General features: G+C 36.2%; 1 protein-coding gene across 2 annotated transcripts in view; it reads left to right on the top strand.

Annotated features, from left to right (window-relative positions):
- FAR1 (fatty acyl-CoA reductase 1) overlaps nucleotides 1-11,847 on the top strand; it is a 67,655-nt gene extending 55,808 nt beyond the window's left edge. For both annotated transcript variants that reach the window (XM_059407985.1, XM_059407980.1), the window contains exons 10-12: nucleotides 1,456-1,585; nucleotides 6,219-6,346; nucleotides 8,107-11,847. In XM_059407985.1, the coding sequence (XP_059263968.1) occupies nucleotides 1,456-1,585; nucleotides 6,219-6,346; nucleotides 8,107-8,269 (421 nt within the window). In that variant the 3' untranslated portion in view covers nucleotides 8,270-11,847. The remainder of the gene's footprint in view (nucleotides 1-1,455; nucleotides 1,586-6,218; nucleotides 6,347-8,106) is intronic.
- The last annotated feature ends 9,337 nt before the right edge of the window (nucleotides 11,848-21,184 follow it).

The raw sequence follows: 21,184 nt of genomic DNA, 5'->3' as shown, positions 1-21,184 counted from the left end.
TATGTTGGAAAATGATGTTAAGCGAATACATGTATGTTGTAATTCAAGTGTACTATACTGGTTGTAATAGAAGATATTGATTTAATTACAGACCTGTTATATCTTTTTTGTTTTTGTAATAGGAAGAAAATGGTCTAATCTCTTTTCTAAAAGGAGCATGTCTTGGTTCCCCCCGCCCCCATGTGCTTTCTATGTGTCTGAACTATTCCTGTCCAAATACAGCTTCAGTGCTCCATCATTCTTCTCATGTTTGACAGAAGTTTTATTTTGAGATTATTTTCTTGCATGAACCACAGTTTTTCTTTGCATAGTCCATGTTGCCTCATTTTCTTGTAGTATTCTGGATTCAGGATTTCTTTCTAAACGTATTGAATGTGTCCTCAGAATTGGTGAGCTAATATTACTGCTTTGACTTTTCCCCATTTCTGATGTTCTAATTTTCTCCCATTTTCCTCATTTCTAAAACCCCTGATTGGGGGACTTTCTAAACTGTGTAAATGCTAATCCTTATTGTGGAAATACATAAATAGAATTCTTTTAAACTATTTTTCCACAAATTATTTTTCTGTTTATCAGAGGCCAGGAATTTTGGGTGTGTGTTTTGTTTCAGAAAGTTCTTTCTTCCCTTTTCCTACTTATCATAGGTAATTTTTATATATAGATATTACTACTCTGGTTAGTGTTATGATATCAATGACTTACAGTGAGCCATGACATTATAAAATGATAGATTTAAAAATTAAGGCCCCTTGTCCTTTTTAAAAAAGAACAAATAACAAATACCAAACTTTCTTATTTCTATAAGGATGGATGATGGGGTCTGGGGTGTTAATTGAATATCTTGAATATCTATCTCAGAAAGTTTCAAGCTGGAGTCATTGATTTCACAGCACATTCAGACAACCAAGAGTGGTACCTTTCTGTGTTAAAGAGAAAATTACTTTAAAAGATATATGTGGAGAGAGTTGATTAAATGGCAAATATTTCTGTATACTTGGCCTCCATGATGCTAAAGAGTTGAGCATATAATGTAACACCATATGTTATGAATTCACAGGAAATCTTAGTAATTGTAGCTGAACTAAAATGTGACTGAAAAACAAAGAGCAAGGGAATACCAATTGAATCCATTTATTTGCTTAGGATTATAGTAGAAAATTTGGCCTCAAAGTATTGTATTTCCTTTGAAAATTAATTTCATATATCAACAGAACTTTCCTTAAGCAGCATTAAATTCATTTGCTGCTGCTAAAATTTTTTTTCCATATTGGATTTATAAAATGTTCTTTAAAGATACAGAAATATTCTTACTCTCTGGTAATTTGGTATGCTTACTGAATTATGTATTATAATTTTACTGTTTCTATATCAGTATAGAAACTGGTACCCTGGGTGGTAGTGAGATTTTTCTAATCTATGCAAATTATGAATCTGCCCATTTTTCTTACAATGCAGGATGATGAAAACAATAACTCGTCTTCATAAAGCTATGGTGTTTCTTGAATATTTCACAAGTAATTCTTGGGTTTGGAATACTGACAATGTCAATATGTTGATGAATCAACTAAACCCTGAAGATAAAAAGGCAAGTATTTTCTGTTCCATATTAGAAAATATGTAGTATACTAATTGGAGAACCATTAGCAACCTGAGAAATAATTGGATATTTTCCACAATCAGTATGCAACAAGAAAGACATTTGACCTATTTATAGTGTCTCATTAAAGCTTCAGTTGTATTTGGTGGCGGTAAAATAAAATTGCTTGATCTTAAAATTTATAGTGTAAGTATTCGCGAGTGGCAGAGGTGCTTCCAAAGTATGATTGAAACGTTGATTCTTTTTTGCCCTTTAGTCAAATTTATAGAAAACTTGGACTTTATGCATTTTTTCTTCACTTTGTTTTTTTCAAATTTCAAGGAAAAAAAGTCATCTCCAAAATTGTTTACTCATATATTCTTACATTTCTTACCACTCCTTGTTTTGTCCTCTGTTAGTTTGAGACTTAAACTCTTCATGTGTGTGTTTTTTTGAGGTTACCTTAGATTTTTTAACATGAATACCTAACAAAGTCTAATTAAAGTTCTCTGGCAGTCCTTTAGCTGTGCCTGAGCCATCCCACTGAATTTTTGATTTCAGGTAATTTCATTTTTAGGGGTTTGGTGTATCTTTCAAATCTTACATTTCTTAAATAATCTTTAGAATTTTTTTGACACATGGTAGATATAATTGATTTAAATTCTATTTCTGATAATCCATACTCCTAAAAGCTGTGCAGCTTAGCATTAGCCACTTCATCTGCCCTTTAAGCTAGGTCTCACTCATGGCACCTTGTTTCTTGTTCCTTACTGTTTGACTATAAATTCACATTCTTTGAGGATTTCTGTGGGAATTTTTTGGAGCCTGTGTTGAAATTGCAGTTTACCAAAAAGGATTTGCCCTTGCTTCTGCCAGAAGCCTAGGGACTGTTCGTGTTAACTAGCCAGGTGACATTAACGGGTCCGGACCCCTTTGAAATATCTGATGAAGTTTTTAGCACAACTCAGGTGAATATGGGCCTTCAGTAGGCTGGTTCATGATTGCAGTTTCTCAAAGGAGATTTTGTTTTTTACCTTCCCAGTTGCAACTTCCTTTCTCGTTCTACTTCTTTCCTTAAAAATGTTAATGTTTTATTTAATATATCCAAAATAGTATCATGCAATCTATTTATCTATCTATTTATTTATTTATTTATTAGATTTTATTTATTTATTTGACAGAGAGACATCGCAAGTAGGCAGAGAGGCAGGCAGAGAGAAGGGGAAGCAGGCTTCCTCGCTGAGCAGAGAGCCCGATGTGGGACTTGATCCCAGGACCCTGAGATCATGACCTGAACCGAAGGCAGCTAGTTAACCCACTGAGCCACCCAGGTGCCTGTATCATGTAATTTAAACAAAAACTTAAAAATTACTTAAAATTTAAAGAACTATTTAAAGGCTATTATACTTTCAATTTTTTTATATTGAGCCTTTGAAACCCAGTGTGCATTTTATACTCTCCGGCACATCTCAGTTCAGACCACTTTTAAATTCCCAGAGATGTGTGTGGCTTGTGGTGGCTACCATATCAGATAATGAAGATTTAGTCTCATTGTACTGGTTGTGCATGACAAAGGCATCAAGAGTGCAGTTTTTCTGTCCACATCTGTGTGTGGTGGGTTTACTTTTTTTTCTTGCCTTTGCTCTGAGGCTACAGCTTTGGGGTTTTTATCTTTTTGCCGAAGTGTTCCATAAGACTCCTTAACTTATTGGGCCATAGGCTTTATAAGCCAGTCTTCCTCCTTGCTTACAGCCTTCAAAGCAGAAGGTGTAAGGTATCAGGGTCCTGCAGATAATCTCAGGTGAGAAGATTTGTGGCTTCTCCTGATCCTTATTTTCTCCCTTCCCATCTTCCCTCCCCCCATCCCAGTACACAACACATGCTGCCCAGTGGATTTTCAGAAAGTGAGCACCCAGGTGAAGAAATAGAACATTATTATCCCCAGAAGATCCCCTCGTGGCCCCTCGTAATCACTTTCTCCCAAAAGTAACAACTATCTTGAATTCTAACACTAAATGGTAGTTCTACGCATTGTTGGCTTTGGGCAAATGTTACCATACAGTATTTTTTCTTTGTTTGTGGCTATTAGGAATAATTCTTTGAACCATGTGCACATATTTGTTACAGGATATATTCTAGAAATAGAATAGTAGCTAAGTCAAAGCATATTTGTATGCTCAATGTAGCTGATAATGCTATACAGTTTTCCAAAGTAGTTGCACCAATTTACATTTTAAGTGGCAATTTATGAGAGTTCCTGTTAATATATATCCTCTGAACAGTTGGCCTTTTCATCTTAGTTTTTAATTTTAGCCACTTTGGTGGGTGTATAGTGGTATCTTAACGTAATGTTACTATGCACTTCATATTACATAAAAAGTTTTGTGTAGGAATGGCAAAAGTTATCAATAATCCTGCTGAAAATGGGCTAGAGATGAACAGTTCACAGCAAATAAATGCAAATGATTCTTAACCATTCAAAAATATACTCATCCTCACTCATAAAAATGGAAATGTAAATTGAAACTAGACTGAGATATTTACTACTTAACAGTTTGCAAAAATGCAGGCCTTGCCAGCAATACTTCTGGAAAGTCTCTGGCCAGTGGGAGCTCTCATACGTTGTTGGTACAAAGGTATATCTTTCTCTCACCTTGTATTTTCAACTTTTCTGTATCTTTATCTTTTAGATATTTCTCTTATAAGCAGAATAGAGGTTTATTTTCAGTCTGACAATTTTGGACCCTTACTTGGAAAACTTAATCCATAATGTAATTTCTGATAATATTTGATTTAAATCTAACTCTTAGTGCTTTCTATTTGTGTTATTTTAAGTTCTTTCTTTTTTCTTTCTTTGAGGTTATTTTTTACAGTTTTCTATTTTCCCATCTGTATCAGTTACATAGAAGTATATTAGTTGTAATGGTGGATTACTCTAGAGATTACAGCAGCCTTCCTTACTTTATCAAGGACTAATATGATACTGGTACTACTGCCCTTTTATGGATAGTGCAGAGACCAATACGTATTTTAATTCTGCATGTGCGTTATAGGTCTCACAATCATTATTCTTACTGCAGTCTGTGCAGTAAGTATTCTCATAGATTTATCAGCATCATTGCTCTTCATTTCTTCTTCCATCTATAGACTTCAATCTGGAATCATATGCATTCTGCATAAAGAATACCCTTTAGTGTATTTTCTCTGGTGTGAGTCATCTGCTCATGTCACATGGTCTCAGTTTTTATTCTTCTGGAAACATCTTTATTTGTCAAAGATATTTATACTGGTATAGAATTGTATGGTAACAGTTTTCTTCGAGCTCTGGAAGACATCCTCTCAGGCTTTTGCCTTCCATTGCTTCTTTTGAGAAGTCACTATCAGGTTTAATACTTGTGTCTTTGGAGATAATCCATTAACACCTTTTTCTGTTGTCTTTGAAATTTTCATCTTTGATTTTCAACAGTTGCTCTCATGTGCTTAGATACATGTGTGTATGTGGTGTGTGTGTGTTTTGAGTCTTTGGCTTATGTATCGTTGTTTTGGGGAAATTTCCGACTGTTGTCTTCTCGGATAGTACTTCTGTTCCACTCTTTTTCACTTTTCCTGTGAGGATCCAATTACACATATGTAATGACTTCTCATAATATCTGAAGTCAAATCTCCATTTTAGTGCAATGTTACTTTAATAGTTTATTTATGGTAGCTTTTTTTTTGGTCTACAACTTGATATTTTCAGATAAGTGATGGTAAATACTGAATAATCTGTTTATTAATCCAAAAAAAGTAATCTGATTCTGTATGGAGAAGCACTGAGTAGTACACAGCCCTCTTATTCGGTCATGAAGTAGCATTTTTGTAAAGTTTTCTTTTCTAGGTTTGTTCATCCTTTTTATTAAATGGATGTTACCTAAACTCCTAAGACAGTTTTCACAATATACTCTTTCTCTTGAGGTCATCACTGTTCTATAGGAAAAGTAGTCTGAGTGGTATGCAGGGTGTTAAAGAAGAGTTACTGGTGTTAAAGAAGAGTAATCTAAGTTACTTAGATAAAAGAAACTGGAAATAAATGTATTAATACATGTGTAAAGTGGTGAGTAAAACAGATTATTTGGACAATGGAATTTTACCTTTTTTTTTTTAATGGTACAGGTTTCTTTCTTCTTACACTTCATATACTTCTCTTTAAATGCTGACATGAGTTTTTAGATTATCTTCTGAAATGTTTCTGTGTTTAGTGGAAGATATAAAATAGGGATAAGAATTTCTTTGTGAATAGCAGTAAGATTTTAAAAGTTAATATAAACATTTTGTAATCTTGTCATGGTCAATTAGCTTTTGAAAAAGTATGAATTTGGAACACCTGAATGGCTCAGTTGATTATGCTTCTGACCACTGATTTCAGCCCAGATCATGGATCTCATGCGTCCTGAGATCAAGCCTTGTGTCAGGGCTCTGTGCTCAGCAGGGAATCCACTTGGGTTCTCTCTCTCGCTCGCTCTCTCTGTCCCTCTCTATATGCCTCTCTCTAAAATAAATAAGTCTTTAAAAAAATTTTTTTAAAATGTGAATTTTTGACTAGTTATGAAAAAATTATTCAAGAAATTAACCAGTAGGGGTTTTTTTTTGTTTGTTTCTGTAGACCTTTAATATTGATGTACGGCAGTTACATTGGGCAGAATATATAGAGAACTACTGCATGGGAACTAAAAAATATGTACTAAATGAAGAAATGTCTGGCCTCCCTGCAGCTAGAAAACATTTGAACAAGTAAGTTTTTTACATCAGCTTGATTTCAGCTTGTCTTTCTTATGAAACATTACAAAAAAATTTTTTTGTAAGCTGGTATATTGAATGAAAGATACTGCTAGTGTAATATATTGCATTTAGGAAAAGTGCTTACCTTTCGACTGAAACTATGGGAGTTTTAATTTAGCTCATGATTATTGAAACTTACTGTCAATTTATACTGTTCCTAAGCACTAATTTCAGGTGAAATTTAGTTTTGAAAATCAGTATAATCTTTCCTTATATTGCTACTGAAGAAGTAAATATATTAGGAGAAAATAAAGATGTATTTTAAACTAGAGGTAATTTAAGAAAACAAGCTAGAGGTAATTTGTTTGAAGGGGTTTTCGTTGGTTTGGATTTTTTTTTTTCCCTAGTCAAATACATCTTTGGAAGGGAAAAAGAGATAAAATAATACATCATTCAGAATAGATTTTTCTTTATTTATAAAACCAGAGTTGTAATTATTCCTTTAGTCTCATTATAAACATAATATGTACTTATTGTTCTAAAACTTCAGACGACACAGGAAAAATCATTGCTGTCCCATAATTCAGAGATGCAGTTAATTTCAATAGTAACCTCTTTTCATTTGTAGTGTTTTTTTTTTTTTTTTTTTTAAAGATTTTATTTATTTATTTGACAGAGAGAGATCACAAGTAGGTAGAAAGGCAGGCAGAGAGAGAGAGGAGGAGGAAACAGGCTCCCTGCCGAGCAGAGAGCCCGATGTGGGACTCGATCCCAGGACCCTGAGATCATGACCTGAGCCGAAGGCAGCGGCTTAACCCACTGAGCCACCCAGGCGCCCTGTAGTGTTTTTGTAATACAATTTTTATAATAGTTTTTAAGACCTTCAAATCATTCTTCCTTTACCTCCAACTTGTATGGGCTCTGCAGGACAATTCGTTGCATGGCTGAGGAAAGTGAAGCTTAGGAAAGTAGTGTTTGCCTAGGTCATTTGTGTTAGGTGGCAGAGGAAACTGGAATGCTAATCTTTGACTCTTAATTCAAAGGTCTTGTTTTTTATATCCATGTATATTGTAGTCCTATCTTGGAATGCCTTGAAGTTAATGGAATTTATGTAGCACTGTTACATACCTGAATGTTTGTGTTCTTTTCTAACACCATTAAAATTATAAAAAAGTGTTTTGAAACATGAGCACAGTAACATTAAGATTACTCTTTGAGAATGGGAAGTTTCTCCTCTGTAGACTAGTGCCATGGTTCATTCATGGATGAGGATTTGTCCAGTTGGCTTTTGATCATGTGACTGTCACCTACCTATAACTAAAGAAGTTCACTTGTCTGACAACTTGGAAGTTGTTAAAGATGTTTAAAATGTCTATTTTATCTAGAAGCTGATGTATATAATGAGCAAATCTTTTTAGATTAGATGGAAAGCTCCAGAAGTACAGGGGCATATCTGTTTTACCTACAATATACTTAGTACTGGTCACATAGAAAGATGTCCAGATATACTTGTTGAATGAATAATTTGCATCCCAGATATACTGTTTTAAAAAACCTTTGTGTTATTCATTGTTAATAGAGGTACTGCATTTGATGGACTACATGGTCAGGTCTGACTTTCGCTAACTTTCTAACTTAAGGGCTTCTAATTAATTTTTAAATAGGTTTCAAATTAATAATGGATTTGAAAACTGAGCATCGAGTAATCTTCCATGCAACAATATTTTATTCTAGAAAACATTGTCTGATATGTCTCTTGATTTGCTTTCCAGGTTGAGAAATATACGGTATGGTTTCAATACTATCCTTGTGATCCTGATTTGGCGCATTTTTATTGCAAGATCACAAATGGCAAGAAACATCTGGTACTTTGTGGTTAGTCTGTGTTACAAGTTTCTGTCATACTTCCGAGCGTCCAGCACTATGAGATACTGAAGACAAGAATTTAGCATTAGAACATCTATGCATATGGTGGTCTGAATGCACAAAATGTAAAATGTACTTAAGTCATCTCACCTTTTGTCAAGACATTAAACCATCTTAGATCAGAGTGTGGAGTAAAGTATGGTACATTTTATGTAACATTTTAATGTTTATGCTTATAAAAATGTAGTGAACACACTGTGGTCATGCCAGCTCAAATCTACAATAGCCACCAAAACCATGACTTTAACATTTTGATCCCTGGGGACAAGGGGTAGGGTGAGGGTAGGAGTGGGGAAATAGGAACACTGACCAGTATAACTGTGCAATTTTGGAACATATTAATTAAAATATGCCTTAACATTTAGTGACTTTCTAACTCAAATATATAGTGCAGTGGAAAGCATTTATTTGGACAGGAATACTTAGGTAAGTTGGTAGATATTTCATTCTTCAGTGTTTGATTTTTTTCTTCAGTTGAAATAGGTTTTAGTTTTGTTAAAACTGTAGCCAAAACTATTTTCACATCATTCTGTAAGTTATTGAGTGGTCTCCAATATGAAAGACATGTTCTCACTTTCCTTTTTCTGATTAGTGGTCTGATGCATATCATTTTTGTATAAGCAATCAGTTGCTTCCATAATCAGAAGGCTATAATTATTCTAAAGACCCTATTGGATCTAAACAGGTTTGAGAATCCATATCAATATATGCTATGTATTTTTTGAAGGAAAATGAGAATGGATTCATTAAGACTATTACTATCAAAAAGAATAGGAATACATTTTTCTTGTCCATATTATGACCAAATAAAAATTAGTCCTATAAGGTTTTGTTCATGTTTTGAAGTTGGAGGATTTCTCAAGACTTTGGCAAAGTGCGGTGCAGGTGGGGAGGGATTCATCGTATTTGTGCTCTCTTCCCCTTAGACATTTTATTAACAGGACTTTTAAAAGGCTAAGTACAGTCTTTCCAATGAAAACTGAAAGTGCTTTATTATGGAAGAATGTATTTGCAGGTAGTCATAATATTAAGAGAATGTTCTCACGTGTGTAAACACATACTAAACTTTTGACCTTGAGAGCGGAATTCCTTCAAGAAAAATAGTGCATAAAATAACGTGTATAAAATTAAATACAGGACTTTATTTACATACCACATAAAGTAGCAAACTGTTGAATGAGTTTCAAGATACCATTTATTTTTTCTGCATGTAGTTTTAGCTTTAGAAAGAAATGCATTATAGAAACAAGTAATAGCAAGAAAATTAATGTATATTTTAATGATGATTATTCCCTTTAAAGCTTAATAGTAGTTAACTCTCCTTACTGTTTTAACAGACTGATCAGCATAACTGTTCTAATTTAGCTGATCAAGTTGTACTATATTTAAATCATCAACAGCATATCTTAAATGTGTTTAATGAGGTCAGTTCACAATACAAAAAGTTACATAGAACTTTACACCTTAATTTTCTCTGTCAATTTAAATGCAATGTGTAAGAAGTTTATTTTGTTATTGTGAAAAAAACTAAATGTAAAGGAAACCACCTTCTTCCATGCAGGTGGGTAATCTTGAAAAGGAAAAATGCTTCCATGTTGAAGCCAGATTTTCTGCAGTAAAACTTATAAACATTATTTTAAAAGAAATATGTATATAAATATATAAATATTCTTTGAAATGATACTAAGTCTCTGGTCCAGGACCATACCTTGTGTAAGGTGTGAGAGACCATGACAGTGTCTGAAAATGGAGTAAATGATGATGCCTTTAATTTAAAGTGGCCCACTAATTAACTCTAGATGCTCTATACATTGAGTACTCCATCACTCCAAATACATTTCCATAATATGTTGAAAACATGCTAATAACGTTTGTATGATGTGAATACTTCTGCCAAATACACTTAGAATCAGATGAATTGTCTTTGTATCTTGCAGAAGAATCAGGTACAATTTTGACAGGCATGTGAAGTACAGACGGCGGGGGTATGTCTTCTGACCTATGTCATTGTTCTTGTAATCCAACATAAAGAAATGCTAGCTGGGACGGGTGCTGAGGCCACTGCATTAATGTTATGTGTTTGTTTAGAATTCCATTGTCAGAAGAAACTAATGAATAAATTAATAAATTAATATGACATTTTAGAACTTAGTTCTAAAATTAGTATGAAGAGTATATAGGTTGTTAATCCCTACCAACTAGACTTTAAGCTTAACTCAAAGATTTTGGAAATCATTTTTGTTTGTGTCATTTGCTAGACATGGTTTTTAGTTACGTTTGATTATATTTTCTACATGAACTCGATTTTACCTAATTAAATTTAATATTTAATTCATTTGATAAAGCTTTATTGTGAAACATTTGGTGTTTTCCCCACTATTCACTCTTGAGTCTCTGCATTTGTCAATTGTGGCATCATTTGTGGCTATATTGCAGTTTGACTTGGCAACATTAATATATTTTAAAATTCAACAAAGCAGCATGGCAATACGTTCTTTGACTTAAGAATGGTATAAACATGGTATAAAAATAGTAATAAAGCTTGGAAGCAGGGAGGAAAAAAATCTTATTTCTCCCCTTTTTGTGTGTGTGTCTGTAGGAGCTGGTTCAGGGTTTTTTGCTTTTTGTTGTAAATGTAAATTGGTAATCTTTTATAAGAAGTAAATAGAAGCATTATTGGGTGCCTTGTTTGTAAACCAAAAAGTAATAAATGAATCCCTATATTTCCATTATAGTATTTATTGTATTTTTACAATAATTATTCTGAAAACTATACTGAAAATATTACCTGTCAGATAATTTGGTTAGAATTACAGGAAGCAGGCCTCACGTATACTACTTACCTTTTTTTAGGTACTCATTATCTCTTGTATTCTAATGTTACTTAGTTGAGTCTCTTAGAAGCATTTTAGGGGAAGCAGACAGGATGAATACCTTTCATTAAAGTATTATTTTTATGTATTGTCTGGAATGAGGTGGTTTTTCTGTTTTCTGAAAACAGTACCAGGAGACTGCCAGAATCTCATTTAGGTGCCAGCTACTGTCCTCCATGTTGATTGATACCATTTTAATTTATAGGTACATTTGTAGCAGTTTATCTATTGAGTAAGGATAGGGGAATCACTCATTAGTAATAAAGATTAATTATAAAAAAGAAGGTATTGGGCTCGTTCACGTGAGTGTAAATGGCCTTCCAAGAATGCTTTCCAGGTTGCTTCTAAGCCCTAACTTGAAACAATTAGCACTAATTTGCTGTACTTTGAGAAAAACTCTCTGAAATTTTGCATGAGAAACTAGAGACTGGAAGGTATGCTGCATAACTTGATATAGAAGTAAGTAAACTTATAGTCTCTGTGATAAAAGAAATAAAACTATTTTCTTATTGAATTAATGTTTTTATCTTGAAGCATTTTCTAGTCATAGAATGAATTTATCTTTCTTTTTTTCTTTTGGTGGTACGCTCTTCCATTTCTGTTACTCTTAAAATTCCTAAGCTAATTGTCTTTGTCAATTGAGCATAGTTGTGCATAATTGTGAAATAATTTCTTTGATTTTTCTTTATTAAAGAAAAGTTTGAGTAACATTAAGTTTGACGTGCTCCTTTTGCAAGTTGATGGCTCTAAAATACATTTATGTAGAAAAACTTAAAGTGATAAGTGTGAGTTCAATATCTTTACTGTGGGCCTGAACTCAGGGGAATAAGACTATACCTGTCTTTCTCTTTTTCTTTTTCTTCTTTTTTTGGTAGGGGGGACAGTCACAAATCATAGACACTAACTATGATTTTATACAAGAAGAGAGGCAGTGGAGTGGAGATTTTTCTAGTTATTCTCTTTGAAATGTTTACCTTAATATTCTCAACTTGGCATAACTTCATTTTCATGCTCCAGTATAATGGAGTTGAATTAGGCACAGAATTCCATTATTTTCTGCTGGTTGTACAGAAAACCTAATACACTCTCGCTCTCTATCTCTCATGCGTGAATCTATGGAGAACCTTTGAGATTCTCAAGGAATAATTAGAAAGGAATAACTAGGAAGTATTAGGTTGAGCCATATAAAAATGCTAATATTTGATCGTCTTAGACCTGTAAGGTCCAAAACTTTAATGGGACTCATTCTAGTATTAGAGCTCTTTTTTTTTTTTTTTTTTAAACAAACATCGGAACCTAAATAAATAGTTGAGTGTGGTCCTATTTAAAATAATCATCCTAGGAGATTGTATATTTCATCAGTAGTCAAGTTTTTAACATTAAACACCTTTCTGCTTTGTGTTGTATTTTTCACAGGTTCTTGTCATTTCTCCCAACTTGAGTCTTGATTTCTTTAAAGGAAAACCAGCCTTGCACCTTCCGTGTTGTAGAAATAACACCAGTGAACGTTTGTTGAGCACTTGCTGTGTCAGGAAATACTCACATATGCGCTCATTTATGCCTTTCAGCAATGCTTTGAGGAGGGTTTATCAACTTTTATAGGGTTTTTATAGGTGAAAAAAGCATATGATGGTAATAATTTACCCATGTTACACTGGTAGTGACTGAGCCAAGGCTTGAACTCAGGTAGTCTTGCTCCAAAGCCCCACTACACAGTGCTCACCACACTATACTTTCACTGTAGGAACACAGATGTTTCTGGACTATTCAGATAAGTTGTCTGACATGCACTTGTACTAAGTGTCTTTATTCGCTTTCTTATTTTGGAACCCAGCAGTTATCAGAATATTTAGAACTTATTATGTGTTCATCCTGTGTTTTATATTGCAATTATCTATTTATCTGTTCATATCACTCACCACGGTGCAAGCTCCTCAGTGGTCTAGACCTGCGTATAACACACTACCTACCTTTTAGGATTTTGTGATTTAACATAGGAAAGTAAACAGAGTTTTCATATAACATATGAAGAAAGAGAAGGACGAAATCCTAAAAGCACTGCTTAGTATTTCAGGGAAGAGCTCATTTAAACATGACATTGAAGTTGTGGTTGTAAGTCTGATTGGGAGGGGGTGCATTCCAGGTATAGAAAAGAGATTTGTAAACCCTGGGAAGTGTGGAGCAGTGAGGAAATATTCTGATGCTATCGGGATAAGATGATAAAGGAATAATGAGGCAGTTGGAGGTCAACTGAGGGCCTTCAACATGGTTAGAATCAGCTATATAGGCTGTGAAATACTTCTGGTCTAAAATAAACAGTTTCCCTGGCCGAAGCATAAACAGTCCTATTAACTATCAATAGACTTTGGACTTGAACTGACCCATTATATTTCTTTTCTAAATGAAATCAGTTTGGGACGCCTGGGTGGCTCAGTTGGTTAAGCGGCTGCCTTCGGCTCAGGTCATGATCCCAGCGTCCTGGGATCGAGTCCCACATCGGGCTCCTTGCTTGGCAGGGAGCCTGCTTCTCCCTCTGCCTCTAGCCTGCCACTCTGTCTGCCTGTGCTTGCGCTCTGTATCTCTCTCTCTAACAAATAAATAAAAATCTTTAAAAAAAAAAAATAAATAAATGAAATCAGTTTGAGAGAGAGAAAAAAAATGTCTACTCATACAGTGTTACTAAGTATTTTTGAGAATACAAACCACAAGAGAATTGAAACAACTGGTCTCTGGTTTTCAGTTATTTGAGTTATCCAGGTGGGATCCCTAGACCTAGATGCAGATGCTGCATCTCCTGGGACCTCAAATAGAAATGCAGCTTTCTGAACCCATCCTAGACTCAATCAGAAATGGGTGGGACCAGCAATCTGATTGGACAAGCCCCGCCTCCCCAGGTCGTTGGTTGGTGCGACTGCTGGAGGTGGAGAAGCTCTGGGCTCTGCAGTCTGTCTTTGTGAGGAATCAACATGGTCCATGCACAGTGCTGTCTTAGGATCCAGGACAAGGCCTGGAAATTGCCACTTGGAACTGAAAATCAGTATATAAAACACCACACAGAACACATAATAGATGGAAAAGGGTCTGGCCTGGCAAGAATAATGCCGAAATTTTTGAGAAGTCGGCTTTGTGTGGTGGAGTTATGGTTGGTCTCGCTTTTTGTCCCTATTCTCTTAGTTTTGAAGTTTTCTGCAGTGAGTCTGAGGGGTTTTTTGTCTTTTTGTTTTTTAACCAAAGTTTTTATTTTAAAGTGACTTGACAGTGCATGGAATCTGGAAACATAATAAAAATGTAAAAATAAGTCTTTTCTCCAGTAAAAGTCAAGATCCGGTTTTTCTGGATTTTAAACTCCAGATCTTGAGGTGGAATTCTGTTTTACAATTAAGTAATGGCCAGATCTTTGTTAAATTTTTAGTACTGGTAGGTTTATTTTTTGCGCTTCTTAGTTTCTTACTCGGTCTTTCTCTGATGTCCTTGCCATCTGTGATTATATGTCGTCTTTGTACGGCCAACTACAAGCCCTCCAGCTAGTTTAGTTTCCCGGGGTAATTCTCATTAACTGGTTAGTTGTGAGTTCGCAGAGAATCAGTTCCCAGAGAGGCTGTTCAGAACTTGGTCGATTGAGAAGGTATTTCTGTTCTTAAAGCTGAGTTCTAGAACCTGTGCCATTGGAGACTCTCTTGACTACTATAGTGTGGTGCAGGCAGTTGAAAGTACTGCTAGTTTTATAGTGTCTTATTTGAGGAAATTGGAAGTAATCAGGGTTCTGTTGCCTTACGCTTTATGAAAACAGGACCTGCCCTCATGAAATTGAAAAATACATACTTTGTTTTCTGCATTTGATTGTGGGCTCTCCCGTAGAACAGGGCCTGCTTTTTACGTTACCTGGCACATAGAAATTACTCAGTAAACCTTTCAGTTTACTGATAAGGTGAAGTTTGTCTTTCCTTCTTTTAGTCACAGGATTGTAAAGCTTCCTGCTCATGTACAAGATTTTGCAATCAAAGAGACTTTCCTGAAAAGGATGTGAAAGTTGTTTACACCAATAACTGTTTGTTTATTATTTATATACATCCTAGAGATGCTAACAAAACAGTGCAAATGCCCCAAGTTAGAAACTACACAGTTGACAAATTTTACTAAGTTTTTTTTTTTTTTTTAAGATTTTATTTATTTGACAGACAGAGATCACAAGTAGGCAGAGAGGAGGCAGGCAGAGAGAGAGGAGGAAGCAGGCTCCCTGTTGAGCAGAGAGCCCAATGCGGGGCTGGATCCCAGGACCCCGGGATCATGACCTGAGCCAAAGGCAGAGGCTTTTTAACCCACTGAGCCACCCAGGCACCCCGACTGTCTTTATTCAGCAAGACTTTTTGTCCACTACTGCAAAATCATGCTTAAACACTATCTTCTAAACCCTCAGCCAGTCATAATCAAAGTAGTAACTCTGAGGACTATATTACCTCCAGAGTCTGTCTTTATCAAGATATTTATTCAAGGAAACCTAGTTGTCTAGATAGACGGAAGGGCAAGTTGATACTTGGTGTGTGATGATTCCTAATGGTGAGCTTTAGATTAGAAAAGCTCTGGGTAAGCTTCACGAATGCTTAGCTCACTAGTGCTAAAGCCACAGGGAGGGTGGGCTGTGTGTACCATCTCCCAGCACTGTAGCATGGCTGAATAAAACGTTTTGACCTGGCTATATCCTCTGCCTTCTTCCCCACTGTGCCAGAATGCATCATACAGGCCTGGACCAACTTTTGAGTTGTCTTCCTCTGACATAAGAGGTGTGATCAATGTGCTGCAAGAACTGCCCACCCTGTTCTGATGTCTTCAGCCCTCAATTCCTTCATTGTAGAATTTCAGTTTTGTTCTAACTTATCATGTTAAGAGCACCCTCCTACCTTTCCTATATTGTCAGATGCACTTTGCCTGCAAGCACACTGGTACTCTGTTAGCTTAACAAACCATCAAGCTCTAGGTCATTACAGAGCAAATGGACTGTTTCTTGAAGAAATATCAGTACTGAGGTCCTCTATAGGATTTAGCTTGATTTTTACCCAGGGATCCTCCCTGGTACTAGGGCAGGCATATTAGCATCATCTCAAAAAGATACAAAGCCATCTGCCTTGGAGGAAAATAAGACAAAGGCAGATAGCAGAAACATGCAAAACTGTGATTCTTTCACATTTTTCGGCAGATTCCATTGCCATTTCTGTACAAATATACTGTTTTGTTAATGAATACTCATTAACAAATGTGTCAGCATTTCTGACATACTATTCCATGGTAACTAGAATACACAGTACAAGTATACAGTTACTTCTAAAATGTAGAAAATACTGTTACTACTTTTACATAAAGACAGAGAAGCAAGGTCATATAGTGGGAAAAGCATTAGTTGAATTAATTTTGCAGTGAGACGAGGTAGGATGACTGCCACCTCCCAATTGTGTGTGGCCATGAGTGTGTCATTTAGCCTTTCAGCCCCACCTTCCAAATCTATAAAATACCGACCTGGGAGTATAGTAATATAGTGAATATAAAATATATGATTCATATGAAGTGTTCAGTAACTACTCCCTCAAAAATCACCATAAATGTCCAAAGAATAAAACTGAAATATTTATAAAATGCATTCTCTTCATGCAGCCCAACTTATATCCTTTGATTCTACACTGCAATTTTCCCATTTCTGGTTTTTCTGTCACATTTGTTTTATCATTAACAAATAGATTCTGCACTTCTTTTACAAAAATATAAGAAACCAGCTCCCTTTTCCCCTGCAACGTTAATATCACTTTCATTGAGCACCCTTCTCCACTGTGGCTCTTCTGCCACCAATAGTTCTAGCTCATGGGATGGAAGGAGGATCCTTCAAAATTTCCTCATCCGGGACGCCTGGGTGGCTCAGTTGGTTAAGCAGCTGCCTTCGGCTCAGGTCATGATCCCAGCGTCCTGGGATCGAGTCCCACATCGGGCTCCTTGCTCCACAGGGAGCCTGCTTCTCCCTGACTCTGCCTTCCACTCTGTCTGCCTGTGCTCGCTCTCTCTCTCTCTGACAAATAAATAAATTAAAAAAAAAAAAATTTCCTCATCCAAGGACAAAATTCCCATAGTCATTTCACTGAGGGCAAAATTCTTTGAAGATGGACAGTTCCCAAATCATCCATTTCCATAGAGTTTTTGTTAGCCACATGCCTTGAGACAACTCACTCTTTCTCTACCCCAGTGATCTGTAGGCTCCTGGTTGTCAAGCAGTTTGTCTTCCTCCTAGGGTGAGAGATTAGAGCATGTGACCTGAGCCTAATTTGTGTTCCAAGTACATTTTGGGAATTCCCCTCCTCTTGCTCGTATTTGAGAGAGAAAACCTGAAAAGCAAAACTGTCTGTTTTTTTTTTCTAATTATATAGCGTGCCTCCTAAAGTAACTCACATTCCATTAGCTCTGTAGAACGCACTAAAAAGTGAAAAGACAAAGGAAGATCGGTGACCTGTAATTAGAAAAAAACCTTAAAACTATTGTGAAACAAGCTCTGGAAATCATCCCACCCTCACATATGTGCATTTATAATCTTCCTGTTTGAGCCTCCATCCTTGGGAAAATCTTTGGAAAAGTCTTGCAACTAGAAATTGCAGGATACATGTGTTTGCAAATTGTTAAATCACGGGTTCCTAGCTCTAGATGTGGGTCTGTGCTTCACCAGGCATTCCATACAGCTTTCTCACCCTTTTTCTTTTTCGAAGGAGAATGTACAGTGTTTCTACTTCTAGTGGTGGAGGATTTTGTTTTTGGCCTAATTTTTTTTTTCTTCCCATTGCAGTTTAAGCCAGTACATACACAAAATAAACCTAGTTACCTTCTACCCTTTTTTCCTTGGCTAGAACTTCATAGTTACTCCATTTGAGTTAAGTTTCTAATTCTCACAGTCCTCACTTTGGAGTCCCCCTCCCCCACCTTTGCTCCCAAGAGAATGTTCCTGTGCATGGTGTTTTTTCACCCCTGTAGACCTACTCTCTTGTTTTGCAGCTGCTTTTTGCCACTGATTTCAGTGCCTACAGTCTGGTTCCTTTCCAAAGTACGCTCTTACAGCATCTGAATTGTTTCCTTAAATCATAAGTCTGTTCATGTTCACCACTAAATGTAAAACCCTATGTGACTCCCCTTTTGTAAACTGCCCCCAGGATTAAGTCCATACTTCATAGCACAATTTTGACAGCTCATTATGATCTGGACAACTTCACATCTCTTACTTTCTTCCTAGTCCTCATGCCCAAACCATTTGCTGTTCTACCAAAATTCTAATCTCTTTCTTTCCTTGATCATGATATATCCTTCTACCTACAAAATTTTGTCTGTTCTCACCATCTTTCATGTTTCACTTTAGGCATCAAGTCTGGATCAGGAATGCTTTCAACTGCAAATATCCAAAAACCCAGATTGCAGCTAATTTTTCTAATTTTTTGCTACCATTGATTTATTGTCACCATCATCATTGCTGCTATTATAATAGTAAGATCAGTCTTCTAACCTGTGTTCTTAATTGATCAGTAGTTCTGATAAAACTCCTTTCCACATTCTCATTTCCCTCGTTCAAACCAGGGATCACAAACATATTACCTTAGCTATTACTGCCAACTGGTTAATAACTGATTATCTGTGTTGGATTTTGAGACTCGAGATGCTCAGCAGAAGAGAATGCCTTTCATGATCATTTAGTGATGTCTCTCATGGCTGTAGAAAGCAAGTATGGCATGTGTGAAATATATTTGCCTTCTTTTTGCCAAATTTCTACATCTCTAAGTGGGTTGGTGTTAAAAGTTCCAGTTAGCTTGTCAGGATGGAAAAGCACAATTCTAGAATAGGAAAGCATTATGATTATTTTTCTTAACATTAATAAAATACATTATCCCACTTTATTTTTTTATTTTAAAGATTTTATATATTTATTTGACAGCACAAGCAGGGGTTGCAGCAGGCAAAGGGAGAGGGAGAAGAGCTCCTCGCAGAGCAGGAAGCCCGACACGGGGCTTGAACCTAGGACCCTGCAATCATGACTTGAGCTGAAAGCAGATGCTTAACCTACTGAACTACCCAGGCGCCCCAACATTATTCCACTTTAAATGATAAAACAGCCTCACTTTTTTGGGATTAAACCCAATTTAGTTGTGTATTATCTTGTTTTTATATACTATTGAATTCAGCGTTCTAGTGGCTCCACTTATCAGTCTACTTTGAATTGTTGTTACCCCACTTAGCATGTACGAACCTTACAAGAATATTTCCATTTACCTTCCTCCATTTCTTCCTGCCTTTGTCGAACTTTTTTAAAAACTTCCAAATGATACACACTGCAGTACCTTGTTAATATTTTTGTTTCAAATAGTCAATGATGTTTCTTAAAAATGAACTTAAGAAAACAAAATGTATTGAACATTCTTCATGTAGACTCATATTTCCAACCTAACATTTACCCTAGGTCTGAAAACGTGAACATTTCTGGTAGTGTAGGTCTGCTGGTGGTGAATTCTTTAGCTTTTGTTTATCTGGAAATGTCTTTAGTTCATCTTTCTTTCAAAGGATATTTTCCCTGGAAAAAGAATTCTAGTTAAACCCACCTAGTAAACCCATGTAGTTAAATTTCATTCAGATATTATAACTTTTAGTTTTTGAATATGCATTTAGTTCTTTTTTTTATAGTTTTTATAGTTTTCATTTCTGCTAAGATTTCTTCCATCTTTTCCTTTAAATCTTCCATATATTTATAATAGCTCTTTTGAAGTCCTTGGGTATTAATTCCATTGCGTATGTCTTCTTGAGTCTGTAGGATTTTTGTTGTTGCTGCTGTTTCTGGTTGTAGGTCACATTTTCCTGCCCCTCCTCATGTCTAAAATAATTTTTACTGCTTGCTGAACCATGTGGATATGATGTCATTGAGAGTCTGGGTTTTGTTTTCTTCCTATAAAGAACATTGATTTTTGTTCTTTGAGGAAGTTAATTTATTGGCAGATTAGCTTAATCCATTTGGGTCTTGGTGTAGCCCTTATTCGAAGGCAGACCTACTCCTGTGTACAGCCCGTCTGAGCTCTTCACTCAGCTCCTGGGTGCCATTTTATTCTGGGTAGTCAGAACACACATACCATGGGTTGTACAAACTTCAGAAGCTCCATTTAGCTTACACAGACCCCGATGGATAACTCTTTTCTGACAGACCTGACATACTAGTATTAGGCCAAAAACTCAATTGGGTCCATATGCAAATTTTAGGAGCTACTCCCCTGAGGTGCTTCATCCTTTCCTTGTATTCTGAATTTCAGTTTCCAAGCACCTTAACAGCTCCAAACTCTGATCTTTGCTTCTTTCACCTAGCACCCTCAATCCTAGGCTTTCCAAGGCTCTTGAGGTCCCTCCTGAGAGAGCCAGGTGATCTTGGTACTGTTTCTGGCCCTGTAACTGATAAACAGGAAGAAACCTGCACGTCCCTTTGTCCCTTTAGACCCAGCTGAGGCAACCAGCTCCCTGTCCCCAACATGCCCCTTGCTAAGACTATCTCCATACTTGTGTCCTCCCCGACACACCCCTTGCTAACTAAGACCATCTCCAAACAAGTTCTCTTGTCTTCCAAACAAGAGAACTCCACCAGAGGTGTCAGTGGAAAGGGTGGGATTGGAGGGGCCTTAGTTCCTCCATCATCTCCACTAACACTCCCTAGCTATTGCTTTGGTATGCTTTGATAGGGATTAATTTTTCTCAAATGTATGAAAAGCTTGAATATAAGAATGCTTAAAAATAGTGCCATCTTTATAAATTTAAAAATTTAGCATGGTCAGTTGGGTTCTTGGGAGCAGGCTCTGGGTTAGGGTTTCAGGATCAGGTTGTTTACTAGGGATCAAGACCCTTGCAAAGGAGGGAGTGGCAGCAGGATTGGCAGAGGAGGAAATTGAACTGTGTTGGAGGCCTGATAAGGCTTCAGACTGAAGTTTAGTTGGGAGTTTGGGACTCACTGCTACCTGTCAGGTGTCTTGTATCAAGCCAGTGTGACTGAGCCTAGACGGCC

Source organism: Mustela nigripes, chromosome 1 (genome assembly GCF_022355385.1).
Source record: "Mustela nigripes isolate SB6536 chromosome 1, MUSNIG.SB6536, whole genome shotgun sequence".
Taxonomy (NCBI): domain Eukaryota; kingdom Metazoa; phylum Chordata; class Mammalia; order Carnivora; family Mustelidae; genus Mustela; species Mustela nigripes.
Note: the sequence above shows the minus strand (reverse complement) of the source record. Positions and strands in the feature narration are given on the sequence as shown.